This window comes from Etheostoma cragini, chromosome 19, assembly GCF_013103735.1.
Source record: "Etheostoma cragini isolate CJK2018 chromosome 19, CSU_Ecrag_1.0, whole genome shotgun sequence".
NCBI classification, from domain to species: Eukaryota; Metazoa; Chordata; class Actinopteri; order Perciformes; family Percidae; genus Etheostoma; species Etheostoma cragini.
In genome coordinates, this window is record NC_048425.1 from 17715043 (window position 1) to 17730100 (window position 15058).

At 44.0% G+C, this 15058-nt stretch overlaps 2 protein-coding genes and 2 long non-coding RNA genes across 20 annotated transcripts in view; 3 read left to right on the plus strand and 1 right to left on the minus strand.

Moving 5' to 3' along the window:
• Window positions 1–3464, plus strand: part of ablim2 (actin binding LIM protein family, member 2) — an 87353-nt gene extending 83889 nt beyond the window's left edge. For all 17 annotated transcript variants that reach the window (XM_034856272.1, XM_034856271.1, XM_034856278.1 and 14 more), the window contains one exon: window positions 2653–3464. In XM_034856272.1, coding sequence (XP_034712163.1) covers window positions 2653–2766 — 114 coding nt within the window. In that variant the 3' untranslated portion in view covers window positions 2767–3464. The remainder of the gene's footprint in view (window positions 1–2652) is intronic.
• Window positions 3465–5815: 2351 nt separating this feature from the next.
• The window catches only part of afap1 (actin filament associated protein 1), a 69001-nt gene continuing 59758 nt past the window's right edge, over window positions 5816–15058 (plus strand). The window contains exon 1 of the mRNA XM_034856302.1: window positions 5816–5945. Within this exon, the coding sequence (XP_034712193.1) occupies window positions 5921–5945 (25 nt within the window). The 5' untranslated portion in view covers window positions 5816–5920. The remainder of the gene's footprint in view (window positions 5946–15058) is intronic.
• LOC117934562 overlaps window positions 9812–15058 on the minus strand; it is a 10959-nt gene continuing 5712 nt past the window's right edge. The window contains exon 3 of the long non-coding RNA XR_004654506.1: window positions 9812–9821. This is a non-coding gene — a long non-coding RNA (uncharacterized LOC117934562). The remainder of the gene's footprint in view (window positions 9822–15058) is intronic.
• Window positions 14928–15058, plus strand: part of LOC117934560 — a 345-nt gene continuing 214 nt past the window's right edge. Inside the window, exon 1 of the long non-coding RNA XR_004654504.1 lies at window positions 14928–15020. This is a non-coding gene — a long non-coding RNA (uncharacterized LOC117934560). The remainder of the gene's footprint in view (window positions 15021–15058) is intronic.

The following is a 15058-nucleotide window of genomic DNA, read 5'->3' on the forward strand; positions in this document are numbered from 1 at the left end:
ATGCCCCTGTATTTTAACATAGTGGGGTGTATACTTATGCCCCCTGTATTTTAACATAGGGGGGTGTATACTTATGCCGCTGTATTAACATAGGGGGGTGTATACTTATGCCCCGGTATTTTAACATAGGGGGTGTATATTTATGCCCCCTGTATTTTAAGGAAGAAGATTTATTTATTTACAATACATTATTCATCCACAAAGACATTTGGTGTCCTTAATGGTTGATTTTCCTAATTTTATTTTTAATTAAGGCATTAAGATCAATTTCCAAAAGATGTTTTTTATTCCTCTTTTTAATCAACTTTAGCATGGGGGGGGTAAACGTATTGAAGCCACTGTATCTGACGGATAAATGTTAATGACGTCAATAGAAATTCCTATCCCAAGTCCTGAATTAATACAGAGCTGGCTCACAGTCTGCATGCTGTACAGGACTGCAGACCCAGCAGTTCCCTAGGTCATCACGGTAGGACCCTGTTGTGGGGCAAAAACTTATGGTCCCCGCTACACCACCACTGGACCCAGGGGCGAACTTTAGCTCCCCCATTAGAGTGTCCGTCCCAAGAAGGCTGAGTCCTTGGCAGCTGCATGTCTCTCCCCTTTCCCCCCTTTAGCTGTCCTGTAAATAATAACAACAATGAGTTAGTATAACCTACAATAGGAAAGCACCAAAAGGCAAAATCAATGCACAAAAGATCACTTGGGTCAGTAAAGCGCTGTTGTTATAGTTCAGTCTTTGCGTTCAAACCCAAGATCTGGCTGGACCCAGGAGATAATAAAATGTGATGGGATAGAAAACTAGCTTCCGTCATCTAAAGAAAACTCTAAAATCCTACTAGTAATGGGAATGTTACTGTCAAAGTGTCTTGATAACAGAGGTTGTCTTCTCCCATGTTATTATGCTGTCAGCATGGCAGGTGCAGAGTTAAAGGGTTCTCGATGTTGTTCCCCCTCTGGGCGAAATCCAAAAACCTGTCTACATTCCTCCCTCTGTGGGTTGCTATGGCAACCAGGTGATTGGCTCCCAAACAGCAATAGGCTGCCTTTATTTAGATCACTATCATCATGGAGACGCACCGAGCTGCCAAAGTTTTCCACTGTGCTTCTGTCCCGGGTCTAAATCAATACCATGCCGTGTTTTTCTTCTGTGCTGGGTTCTGGATCAGAGTTTTTTTTTAGATGAACTTCTCAGGCACAGAATTTGTTGTGTTAACCCTTAATACCTAAAGGCCTAATAACGCCTGCTGAGTTGATGACCAAACATGATACTAATATGGGACGAATGTGTAGAGTCACTCTATGTGACTCCAATCTCAGAGATTCTCTAGGATATGCAAACACATCTTTGTGGTGTGACCGGGCATTTTGAAAGTGCTACGATCTGAAAAAATATAATCTTTCTAGCCATACTAAGTTATCTAGGTTAGTTAGTTAGCCTAGCTAAGCGTCTAAGTTCATACTAGCCATACTTATCTTTATCTTTGCTTTATTTGACAGGAACAAGGCATATCATAAATATTTCTGTAAATATGCCAAATGTAGCCAAAAGGCTGGTTTTCATCTGCAGTCCCTGGCCAGATGTTACAATAGGATGACTAAAAAGCAAATAAACGAAACAAGAGAGGTTGAGAAAAATACACATTATCCAAGCAAAAGAAACTTTGCTATAAAACATGACTAAAATCTCATAAGTCCAGAGCATAATGTACATGAAGCATGCAAGTCCAACAAGAAGCAGCATCAGGCTAATACCAATGAAGTTAGCATAGCAATAGCATGTAGCACATGCAGCGAGGCACATTAAGCAGTGTTAGACACTTAGACACCATCGCTAGCAGCTAACAGGGTATTAAACACAAAAATAAGACAAAATCGTAAACAAAGTAGAAGAAACAACAATGCATACAACACATATGAGGCAACCAAGCTTTAAATGACGTAATTTGAGTACCAGCCAACATGGCTAGTAGGTTTTTAAAGTTGCTAGCCAATCAGATTGACCACTAGCCACATTTGACTTCTTTTCTCTCCTCTTTCCTCTTCTGTTTCCCCCGTCTCTTCGGCCCATCTCTTTTAGTTATTCTTCTGGTTTCTTAAGTTTTCCTTTTCTGAGCTGCTCTGTTTTCTTTTCGCGGCGTTCCGTTCACGTTCTCCGTTTCAGCGTAGCTCGTAATCGATACCGCGCGCTAGCCACGGCGTTCATGGGAAATGTAGGATGTACAAGCAGTGTTGTCAGATAAAGATTATGTTTCCAAGCCAAACACACACACACACAACTTCCCAAATTTCTTGACGGATAACAGACTTGTTGCATCAAGGACCAATGTGGGTTAAGGTCTCTGGATAATCCATTTACACTGACCAATGGGAGCTGTTTGCTGATCTGGTACCCCCTTTCAATTGGGCAAAGACATCGTGAAAGTGCCTTTTTTTAAGTTCATGCAACTTCTAAGTTGAGTTCAGAGCGGGATCCCCTTTGTGATAAAATGACTGAGGTGGAAGGCTGAAAGTAAGACCACCCCCCCATCCTTAGTGGTATAAACCATCTCCATCTTCAAAACACCATGAGTAGTGAGGACAGGTTCTGCTTCATGTACAGTACAATACAAGTCTCCTGTGCTAAGTATCTGTTTCTTGGTGCTTTTCCAGAGACACCTATCACCTGAGGACTTCCAGCAGGTTTTCGGCATGACCCTGGAGCAGTTTGACCGCCTGGCCCTCTGGAAGAAGAACGACCTGAAGAAGAGGGCCCGCCTTTTTTAGACCGAAGGAAAAGCATCTCAACTTGCATTCATCTTGTGTGGGAGGAAGCACAAAAGATAGCCAACCCATTTGAAATCTCGACATATGCACCGCCACGATAGCCCGACTTCCACCTGTAAACCGCCACCTGGAGGGGCGCCGAGCCCGAACATCTCCACGACGTTGAGGCAGCAACTAGAGCTTTTTGTATGCTACAGTATGTGGTGCCCATGTTTGAGGGCGAGGAGCTGCGTTTGCATGGCCTGTGTTGATGCTCCTCGCCTCCCATGTGGTTTCTGCGTCCTCCCCCGGCCCATCTGGATGCTTCCACACACCCTGGCTAAATAAGGACTCACTCATTACCAACTAGTTCTCATGCGGGCCTTCCCCACTGGTTGCTGGGGTCCGGACTGCTACATGTGCACCTTCTTTTACTTCACCTCACCACTGGTATTCAACAGAGATATACAACTTGGAGGACATGCTTACACCTTACCTGTCTCTATCTCGAGTTTTTCATCGTCTGATCTGTCTCGAGACGTCATTCTCTCTCGCTGTCCCTCCATTGTTTTCGGTTTATTTTGACACCCCCGCCATTACTTCAGACGCCTCAGTCCCTGTGCAAGCATGTCAAGGCCAACCACGGGGGTAAGAAACGACTCCCAACTTCTGGGATCTCTTTCTTCAAAAAGGGCCAAAAGCACATTTTTGTCTCTTTTTTTTTTGTTGAGGAAATGTAATCCAGGTAGTTTGGATATGCCGTCCCTTATCTTACATAAGCATCTGGTGAATCATCTGGAAAAGGGGCCACAACATGGCAGTGGATCACAGATTGGGGGGCGGGGGGTGGTGTACAGTATAGTACAGTTATAGGGCTTCAGGGTGTGTAAAGGTGTCAAAACTCGCATCACACAAACAATTGTAATTATTTTTATAAGCTATTTTCGACTTGTCATTACATCGGGAGATGCAGCTGAGAGAAATCATGATTTTAAAGTTAAAAAAGAAGCCCATGCCGACTTCGTTAAGCTTCACAGACCTGCAGCAGCACTTATGCATAACATGGGGGGTCTTGCTTGATTTGGAACCGAGTACTCTAGCTGTGTTACCTCTTCTCAGATAGACATTGAACTCCTTTGGATATATGTTGTTTGCGAGCATCGTTGTAAAAGCTCCACATTTAAGCTGAAGTCCAGCAGCTTCGCTATCAGCTCGCCAACCTACATACTGCAAGATGTATGTCAACATATAGTGGAAATATACCAGATATATTTGTCTGTGTACAAGCCATTGTGTATAACTCTTCAGCCATGCATGAGGATATGTAATGGGGTTTGCAATGTATGAAAACATTATCATCAATGTGGTTTGAGTGTCATTTTCCGGGTCAGCTGCTGCCATTAGCCTGTGTTAGGTATTTATTTAATTGTGTTGAGAAAGGGATTTTATTTTGAAATCCTAAGGGTGCGGTGTTGAATGAATTGCATCAGAGAAGAGAGACATATCAAATGTTGAGTTTAATCTGAGTGTCAAATCAATGTTGCTCCTGTAAGTAACACACTAACTGTTGTTATAAAGCGTCATGTCCTTTCTAATATTCATCTGCTATTAAAGTGCTTTATCCCTATGGGCTGGAGTATGTGATTATACATTTAAGTCAATTGACCTATGTATGACCTGTGACGTCATCATGTTGTTCCAATAGTGAAAGATGGGAACGCTCATGTTAAACTGGAAGAAAAGAAGAAAAGAAGAGATGCAGTCTGCGTCTCTCCTTCCTTTTTTCACTGTCCCTTCCCCTCCGTGTCCTTCCCTTCTGTCTTCTATTCAAAACCACCGAAAGCAAGCAAGCTGAGAGCAAAACTGGAGGCACAACACACTCCCTCGGGCGCTTTTCCACCATTAATTCTATTTTTTTTCCTACTTGAGGCGTTCAGGGCGCTCCTGCTTAAGGTGTGTCAGTCTGTCTGTCTGTTTGTGTGTCTGCCGGCCTGTCTGTTTGTGTGTGTGTGTGTCTGTCTGTCTGTGTGCCCGTATACGTGCCTGTTTGTGTGTGTGTCTGTCTGCCATCTGTTTCTCTGTCAGTGTGTCTGTCTGTCTATTTGTGTGTGTGTGTGTGTGTGTGTTTCCGCCTGCCTGTTAGTGTGTCTGTCTGTCTATTTATGTGTTTATGTGTGTGTGTGTGTGTGCGCTAGCTCTGTTTTCAGTACCACAGACAGCGCTGCTGTACGCCACAATATTTAAACACAAAGAGCATTAAACCCCTGAAGTTATTACATTTACAACATTGTACATTTTACTTTGCAACACTTGTCTGAAAGTTTTTGTAAAGATCAAACTTCCCAAAAGCATATAAAATAGATCCAATTAGCTCTACCTCAACCATCAAAATCCTGCTTACATGTTAAATTAAAAAAACTAACGTCTAGAATACTTTTAGTCTGGATTCTTCAGTGGATTTTGCAGAAGATAAATCTTTGATTTTGCTTTTCTTTATGACAGGAAAATAGGATTTGTGTACTTTCACAGCATGCGCCAAGCCAACAGAAGACTCGACAACTACACACTGGATCATCTCCATTCTCTAAACCCTTGTGTTGACCTCACGGTTTCTTTTTCTTTGAATCTTTTTTTGAAATTTGACATTTTCAACGCACAATATCTTTAATTTATTTCACTACCACCACCTTTTACACCACTTTTTGGACTCCATGGTCAATAACCCTCATTTGTATAGAACTATAGCTAATATTTGAGTTAGTAAAGCAGAAATTATGAATTATTTTGACTAGTAGTTAAGATCAGAAGAGTTTGATCAGGATTTGAAACCTTTTCAATTTTCGCCCAAAATTCAATGAAAGTGATAAATTGGATTTTCAAAGAGCGTTGCACGAAATCCAAACGTTTTTTGTGGTAATTTGGTGGAAAATAATGCCATATTTCTGTCTGAAATAGACATTTTTCCAAGGTGTCAACAGGAGCCATAGACAGTTAAAGAAGCTAAGTTAACAAGCTAGCTCCCACATGGCGATGAAGCACAAGCCCCGCCTCTTGTGACGTCACCTACAATCAGTCTCCGCTGTCAGTCACAGCTGGGGGGGGGGGGTCAGCCAGCAGGCAGCGCACCCGCCCTGTGTCTATTGTCACCGGTGCGCGAGGAATATATATTTTGGACATGGAAAAGGAGAAACACGACAAAGGTAAGCAGCTCTGCTTTCACTCACAAGTTAGCTTGTTAGCTTGTGTTAGCTTGTGTTAGCTTGTTAGCTTGTTCCACGGAGCTGTTAGCTTGCTCCGCGCCGCTGTGCTCACCCCTTCACCCGGAGGACTGATGGGACAGGATGCTGGTTCTTATCGAATTTAATAAAAAAAAAAAATTAAGACGTCTTTTGCCTAATATTGACACATAATTCCTATGCGGACTCATAAGAGGTACAGTGGTTTATATTCATATTGAACTTTGTGTAAGTTTGGCTAGTTTGCTATTTTTATTAATCCCCTTAAAACCGTCTCTTATGGTCTTAGTCGTGACTTTTACAGTGAGCATTTATACACGGTATATGCATTGAACTCATGGTCTTAAACCGTATTTTAATAACATTTACGTGGCAACTTACCCCTAATATTAATAATATAGAAGTGTCATTTTATGATAGCCTAGATACAAAAGGTTTTTAAACATGCAGTTGACTCAAAATGGTGTTGTGATGTATTTAAGTAACAGCTAAATGAGTGGAAAATACGAGAATGTCAGTGTTGTGACTGGGACTGGAAGGGATACAAAGGACCATGTGGAAGGATGGAGGAGGAAGGGGGGGGGGGGAGGAGGGTGTGATTAATTGGCTGGAGACTGCAGGCCATCAGCATGGGTGGAGTTTACAGGGGGGGTGGGGATGGGGATGGGGGGACTGGTCAGTGCAACCCACACCAAAAACCTTCATAGCATATAATAATATATCATTTTCTTTACATAAATGAAGACATTTGCACCAAATCTTGATGCAGAAGAGGCAGAAAGGCCCCCCCACCCCCACCCCCACCCCCAGTGTTGACCCCAAGTCTTGATCAGCAGCAGCCCTGCTGAAGGTGGGGGTAGGGGGGGGGGGCAGCTTGAAGCCTGGATCCCTCCTGATGCTGGGACCTCCAGAGAGCTCCCATGTTGAAAGGAAAAGGACAGACAAAATCTACTTATTCATCAATTTATTAATGTGTGTATGTAATATTTCAGCATGAAAATGTCTTAAAAACGAGTATACCTATCTATGTTATATACAGTATATTTTTATAAGTAATTAGTTAATTTTCAAACTAGCTGCAACTAACGATTATTCCGATTCTGTCGATTAGTTTTTGGTCTATAAAATGTTTAGAAATATGTAAACATGACAAAAAAGCCCCAAGACAACTTCATCAAATTTCTTTTTTTTTGAGAGAAAAAAGAGAAAATCAAAGTCATTTAGAAATTAAATCGCAAACGGGGGTGAATCGAGATTGCGATTTTGTAACTACGTGCTAACGACGCTAACGGCAACAACAGAAGGTTTGCTGATCTGTCTGGGCCACACCAATGGGGTTCCGGTCCTCCCCCGCCCCCCTTCCGGATTTAATGTTACAGACTGTGGATGGAGGAGGGTGATCCAGCAGCTCAGCTCCAAGAGACAAGAGACAAAGCATGAGCTGTAATTAGTAATATTATCAGTGACAGTGACTTCATTTAAAGCATTAGCCACCATCATTAGCCCTCCGTTTAAATATACTGTACATTTAGGCTAGCCTACAGCATTATTGTCTTGCTGCTTTCAAGTGTTTCTGGAAATTAGAGAGAGCTGTTGCCTGGCTCTGACTCACGGAAAAAACACAAGTACCATAATAAAAAACACTGCATAAACTCTGCTACTGTGTGTTAATTTAAATATAGGTACACCTGTAGGCCTAGGATACGCAATATAAGCCTGGAGATTACTATTAGGAGTAGGGCTGCAAAATGAATCAAATTCTAATCGCGTTGGCATGTATCTTAGCGCGGCGCCATAGCAAACACTAACAGCACAAGCCCCCCCCAAAAATCATCACATCCTGTTGCAACAAAACCGAGATGGCGACGCCCGAATCGCCAAGCTCGAGGCTGCAAAACGCCAGTCCACAAACCCACGGGGGACATCACGGACGCTACGTCCACTGTCGTCACAGGCTGCAGTCCATGAGTTATACTCTTGCTCCAGAATTTGAAGTGTGTTCTGTGTGCGCGCGAGCAGTCGGCTTTGTGTCAAAGGACATACCGAACCGGTGTCCACGTCCCAAACCTCCTGTACAGAAAGGCTTTGCACCATCACACTTACTGTTACAGTATGTGTACAGTATGTGTAACAGTTACTATGGATACTATACCTGACTTTTGTTACCAATAGCATTTTACTTTTGTATCTTTTTAAATACCTTTTTCTTCTTCTTATGTTACAATAAATGTTGCACCTGTACAAGAACTTGACCGTTTTGGATACTCAGTGCTACGGACATATTTCAGTCATTGCCAGAAAGACATTCCCCTCTGAGTTTATGAAGAATACCACTTGGACCACTTGTGTACTGTTGTCTCCACTTCTCTTACCTTAGCTGACCTGGCTCTGCCTTGAATTCCAGGAACTCTTTATATTTGTGTGTGTGTCTGTGGTGTTTCCTTGGTTGCTTGGAAGGCCAGGCCTGCTCCACCACAGCCAGTCTACGTGACAATGGACAATGGCAGGCAGACCAATGGTGTACATCCCGTTGGCTTGTAGAAAGAATGGAGCTCCGAGCCCCCCCAAGTAACCTGCACCCCCAGAGGAGAGTGGAGCCAGGACTAGCCAGCTGTTTTCACGATGGTTTGTTCCATCCACAACTGGAATAATATGAGTTCTTACAATAGGGATCCACCGAATGGCTTTTCAAGGCCTATACCGATTATTATTAGTTAATGAAGCTGAGACCTGAGGACCAGGTAACCATAGTCCTCAGATTGCACAGATAGTCTAGCTAGCTGTCTGGATTTACCCTGCAGAGATCTGAGGACCAGGTAACCATAGTCCTCAGATTGGACAGATAGTCTAGCTAGCTGTCTAGATTTACCCTGCAGAGATCTGAGGACCAGGTAACCATAGTCCTCAGAAAGGAAAATCCCCACCAAACAACAAATTAATGACTTTGTTTTTAGATGTACACGTATAACATTAACTTATAGCCTAATATAGTGTAAATTCTTTTCAGTGTTCACCTATCTCTCACTTGATTTGGATTGATACATTGTGGATTTGTGGGACAAGTTTTTAACATTTAGCAGCAAGGGACAAAATATTACGGTAGGCAGTAATCAATGTTAAAGGACAATTCTGGTTGATTTCAACATATAGCTCTGTTTTTATATATTTTTTTAAATGTGGAGGTCTGTCAGTAGAGAGAAAAATGAAACCATTCGGTGCTGTCTACACCGAGTTATCCTCCTGCTAGAGTTAGAACCCAACAGGCTTAAACAGGGCAAGGTATAAATGTGTTTTTCGCCTCTTAAAGATGCTCAACATGTCATTAAAAGTGCCCCCCCATGTGCAGTGATTCCCTCAGAGTGATCACAGTGAATCTGACTGCTGGAGATGTGACAGAAAGGAATAAAAGCTGTGACAATCGACTAGTGTGGACTTCACCGGAAAACAGGAACTAAACAGAGGTATGTGCACTGGCTGAATTAAGACAACTTTTATGCTTTTCTGTCACATCTCCAGCAGTCAGATTCCCTGTGTTCACTTGGGAGGAATAACTGCACATGGCTAGGTACTGCTGATGACATTTTCAGCATCTTTAGAGTCTAAAAACATGTTTATAACTTGCCCTGTTTAAGATAGCTGGGTGCTAACGTTAGCAGGAGGATAACTCGGTGTAGACAGCACCGATTGGTTTTATTTTTCTCTCTACTGAAAGACCTTCACATTTAAAAAAATACAGAGCTACATGTTGAAACTGACCAGAATTCCCCTTTAATGCAGTGTAAATTATCTCAGCTGTGAACGCCCAGTGATTCACATCGGCTCAACCAAGTAACGGGTTCTCTCTTGGCTTATGCTTTACCCTTCCACCAAGCTAATGCTAATCGGGCCTGTAGTTTTCCTGTGATCACACAACCCAAACCAAAAGCTTAACCGTTAGTCTAGCCCTGTCAATACTGACCACGTCATCACTACGGGACATCTGGGTCCAGTTTGTGTGTGTTGAGGTAACCGTGGGAGCTGAGATTTGATACGCAACCCCCCCCCCCGATGATGTGTTCAGTGGATCCCTCCTGTTACCAGGACCACAGCTGCTGCCTCCGGGTGCCACCCAAAATATTCTAATTAGGAGCTACCTCATCCATAAAGTGGGACGTTTGAGGACACTAGGAGTTATTGTAAAAGTCACAACATAAATAATTGGTACGACTGGGCATTTTTATTTCCACCCTTAACATTTAGCTGCTGGACTCCCTTCACCATCTCTCCACTCTATCCCTTTGTTCCTCTCCTCCCTTTGTCTGCTCCACCTTGTCTTTCCCCATCCACCCTCTCTTCTTTACTCTCCAGCTTTCCTTTTGTCTCGCCATTTTTTTCCCTCCCTTTATTCTGTATTTGTATCCCACAGTGCCTTGCTTCAGGCCAACATTCCCAGCCTGCTGTCTGTCTCCAGTCCATCTCCTCTCTCTCTCTCCGTCTCTCACTGTGTGCAGACCTCGCTCGACCGTCACAGGTCCAGGTGTTTGCCTGCAGGTGAGGGCTCGCTTAGTCAGAAGTCATGTTTTCATTTTTACAACCAGAGTTAGCTGAGAACTGTGGACACTCCAGTGTGGAAATTAGTTTTTAGATTTGATGCACTGCATTAATGTTAGATTATTAATTTAGACAGCCACATTAGGACCGTGCCCCTTGGAGGTCATACTGACAATCACAATGCTTATGATCCCTCTGATTTTAAGACTATTTCTGTCTTTATATACATCTTTATAAAGTGTGTTCACACAGTATTTACATAGCACCTCCACCTGCTTCATAATCCAAAAAGACAAGGAAAGCTCACCTATTACAATATGGGACCATTCATCAATGCAGGCATGCGCAATATGAGAACTGAAATAAACAGACCTGTCCTGAAGGTTTGGTACTGTGCACTAAAGGAAGTTCTTGCTGCATATTTAGCTGTAACGTGACCTCAGTTGATCTAATAACACAATGACTAGAATTCAAATTAATAAGTGATTGTCCAACTGTAACCTTAATGTAGCCCCAAAGAGATCTGTGTGTGTGTTGAAGAAAACAGTTATGAGTGGGTTAGATTACGTAATTGAGTAAATCGTGGCCTGGGATTGGCCCCTGTAAAAGAGTCAAGCTGAGTTGGTTGATAATAACTTTCTGCCTGTCAGCGCAGAGACAAAATACACGATGTGGTACGGAGCCAGGACGCTGAGCTTCAAGTCGGGACACGGCCGGCATCTGCAGCTGACTAATGACTTTGGCGAGTTCAGCCTCTGTCAGTACGAGTGCATTCCCGTTCCTCACTCCGCCTTCTCTCAGGGATCAGGTGTGGGGGTGTGTACATGCACCAGGGTGCTGGACTACAGGGGAGCAAGAGGGAGCTCGGCTCCCCTTAATAAGACACGGGCTCCCCTGAAAAACGTTTGAAAAATTAGTGAAATTTGACAAAACACACACAATGTGTCATTTTGACATGCAATTTCAGTTTTGTGTAACCAGAATCAGAAATCCTTTATTGATTCCCCGATAGGGAAATTAAGTGTTACAGTTGCATGAGTAAATATCAGAGTAGAAATATAGATAAAGAAACATAAGGAGTGTGGATATGTACAGTATTTAAGGGAATTTTATGATGCAGTATTTACATAATTAAGGAGTTGTAATGATGAACAGTAATAATGAATAAATAGTACCAGCAGAGTATTGCACACATTTTCAGCAATATTATTGCACAAAACAGATATTATTGGGGGGGGGGGGGGTATTTCTCCAGTCACTCAACTGTTGGAGACCCTGTAGATGTTTTTGCACAGTACCTTTTGAAAAGACTCCTGGAAGTCTGGACTGTGTCTGGGGACACTAGTTGTTGATGTTGTTCTACGCTCTATTGCACATGTTTTGAATTTCTTGTTATCACATTTTGATATTTTTCAAACATTTTAATAAAAAAGTCCATGTGTCAGTCAAAGTACATGGAATCTTAGAAAATCCTTTTTTATTACCGTGGTATCAAAATCGGCGTGTTATTTTACTGGTATTGGAACCGATTACTGAATTGTTGGTGTCGTGACACCCCCACTGACCCCCTGGCATCCCCCACCTGGTAGCGATTGTGCTAGTGAGGGATGAGGAGATGGAGACAGAGGGATGAAAGAGCGATGCGTCATCGGTGCCTCAGCCACATCCAAGGAAAACCAAAGGGGTGTGGCTTGGGTTGGGTCCAAATTAGACGCATCTAAAGAGAAGCGGATGGAGCTTTAACATCACTTACCTTAAGGGAGCAAGGCCATGCGAGTAGTAATTCAGTCGGATCTGACACTCAGCTCCTGTTAAAAGCTAGCTGCAGTCGCTGCAGCGCAGTCTGACGCCTCTGTTCCCCACTATAGTGGAAGAACTGAACATGTATGTGTAAACATGTGCTCTGACTGGGTGCCTGGGTAGCTGAACTGGTAGCCCATGTGCCCATATACAGAGGCTCAGCAGCGGGTTTGGTTCCGACCTGCGTGTTATTTCCCCTCTCTCTCCCTTTTATGTGTAAGCTGTCCTGTCAAAAATAAAGTCCTAACATGCCAAAAGAATCTAAAATATTCTGTTGCCGTGTCACAAAGGAGCCTTTTGGGGTCCTTTAAATTCCCAGGCTTGAATCTCACACAGAGACGTTGGTTTCAGTTTTAAAATTGTCTTTATATGGATGGATTAACTAGCAGCAGCAAAAGTACATTTTGTGTAGACAGTTAAAACAGTCTGGTTTATTTTAGAGGGACTGCTGTCTTTACCCTGTCACACGGGGACGGGGGACAGTGGCACTTGTATTGTCCTCCTGGTCGGTGCGTCTTTGCATTATGGGTGGCCAAGCGTACTCCCCATTGTCTGACAGCCTGCCCGTTTATCCTGGGTCCAGCTCCGCTGTCTAGTGCATGTCTCACTGCACAAAGGGCGTCTCCACAGGTCTCGACTGCCAACTAGACCAGCACCACCTCCGGTCCTGTCCTTGGTCCACCTCCACCGTGCAAGCCAGCCACTGCACGTTGTCTTGCGCACCCAGTGGTGCCTCCGCCCACTAGCCCCACACCACCTCAGGTCTCTTCCACAGGTGTTAGATTTACATTTAGTCATCACATTTTCCAGCTGTGCCTCATACACAGCTGTTCTTCTGTGTGGGTGTTTAATGTGTGTTTTACACAATATACACAACCATGTGCAGATATTGCCTCCCAAGCAGTGGAATAAAAATGTTATCAAATCAAATCAAATGGAGAGGCATCATATTGTCCCCTTACTCATTCACAAGACCCCAAGGTATTGAACCTCCTTTCCTTGGGGTAAGGACTCATTCCCTACCTGAAGAAAGCATTCCATCGGTTTCCTGCTGAGAACCACGGCCTCAGACTTAGAGGTGCTGGTCCTCATCCCAGCCGCTTCACACTCGGCTGAAACCCGATCCAGAGAGTGCTGAAGGTCACAGGCCGATGATGCCATCAGGACCACTGCCGCCCGGTTCTGGTCCATCGAGGCCCTTGACCTTGCAGTTCCTCCCACAGGTTGTGGGCCCATGGGATGAAAAAAAGCCATTGCGTCTACGTAGCCTCTTTGGGCTATGCCCAGCCGGGCTCCGTGGCAAACCAGGCCACCAGGTGCTCGCTGGCAAACCCTCCGTATGGGCCTGGCTCCAGACGTGGACCCCGGTCTTGTTCCGAGCAGGGTCACTCCCTCTCTGCCTCGTTCACTCATAGGGTTTTTGAACCATTCTTTGTCTGGCCCCTCACCTGAGACCACTTTGCCAAGGGAGACCCTACCATTAGCACACAGCTCCAGACGACCCAGCCCTCAGGTTAGGGACACACAAACCTCTCCACCACAACAAGGTGATGGTTCCCGGAGAGGCCTTCGCTAAGATCTGGTATCTAAATGACTAGACTTTTTGGTGTTGACACACTGGTGCCAGTGGGATTCTATTTCCTGTATGAGGAGCACATGGCCTTGTTGTTATAGTCTGATAGCAGCCGAATCCACCACCGATCCCCCATAGGGAGTCTAACCCTAATAACATCCAGAGAAACAAAGCAACACACACACTCACCCCAGCACCAGAAGTATGCACACAGCCATTGCCTCTGCATTCCTTCACGCTAGAATGCAAGTCCAACTAGACAAACTGAGTCTTTCTCCAGGCTGAAGCTGCACTGATTGGCTGGAATGTCACGAGACACATCCATGCTGCGGCCGAAAAGTTCTCTAGCCGAGGGCTGCACGATATGACCTAAAGTCACAATTTATTGCACATTTTCCCCCGATAATGATGCAGTGTGCGTGTGTGTGTGACACACGCAGGTGTGTACTGTAGCTCCAGGTATTTACTGCCTTAGGCTTTCCTTTCCTCTGATTTCTCTTCTTTTATCACCCTCTGTACCCGCCGTCTTTTCATTTTTTACCTTCTTACCTCCTCTACACACACTTATTTGTGTGTGTGTGTGTGTGTGTGTGTGTCGTATTCAGCAGCCTTCAATAGCGTTCCTATATCTCTTTGTCTTTATATACTTCCTTTTTCCTGTTGTTTATTGTATATCTCCATTTTTGGGGGTGTGGGAAACAAATAGAACAAATACTTTTGATTTTTTTGCATTATAATGGTGACATGTAAAGCTGTTGTGTATCACTTTAAATTCCCAAACTGCATTTTCTTCCCTCCAGTGAAAAATGGGAAAATGTCAATCAATGGAAGTGTTTGAACCCAATGGGCCACAGGTGACCCGTGGAAGGAAATGGCGAGTGACAGCTTTATGAAGTCACTTCCTGCTGCGCTGAGTCACTCACTACATTTCACCAGCCGTCTGTATGAATGAGTCCTTTCCCTGTTCTCAGCGGCCCCTCCCTCATCCCCACAGTGGTTTACTTCACCATTCAGTTTAGGGACTAGTGGGCCAGGTATCTAGTGTTTAGGTAAAGAACAACGGGACAGTTGGGTTTAGGTAAAGAATAACGGGACGGTTGGGTTTAGGAGAAGAAGAACGGGACAGTTGGGTTTAGGTAAAGAAGAGCGGGAAAGTTGGGTTTAGGGGAAGAAG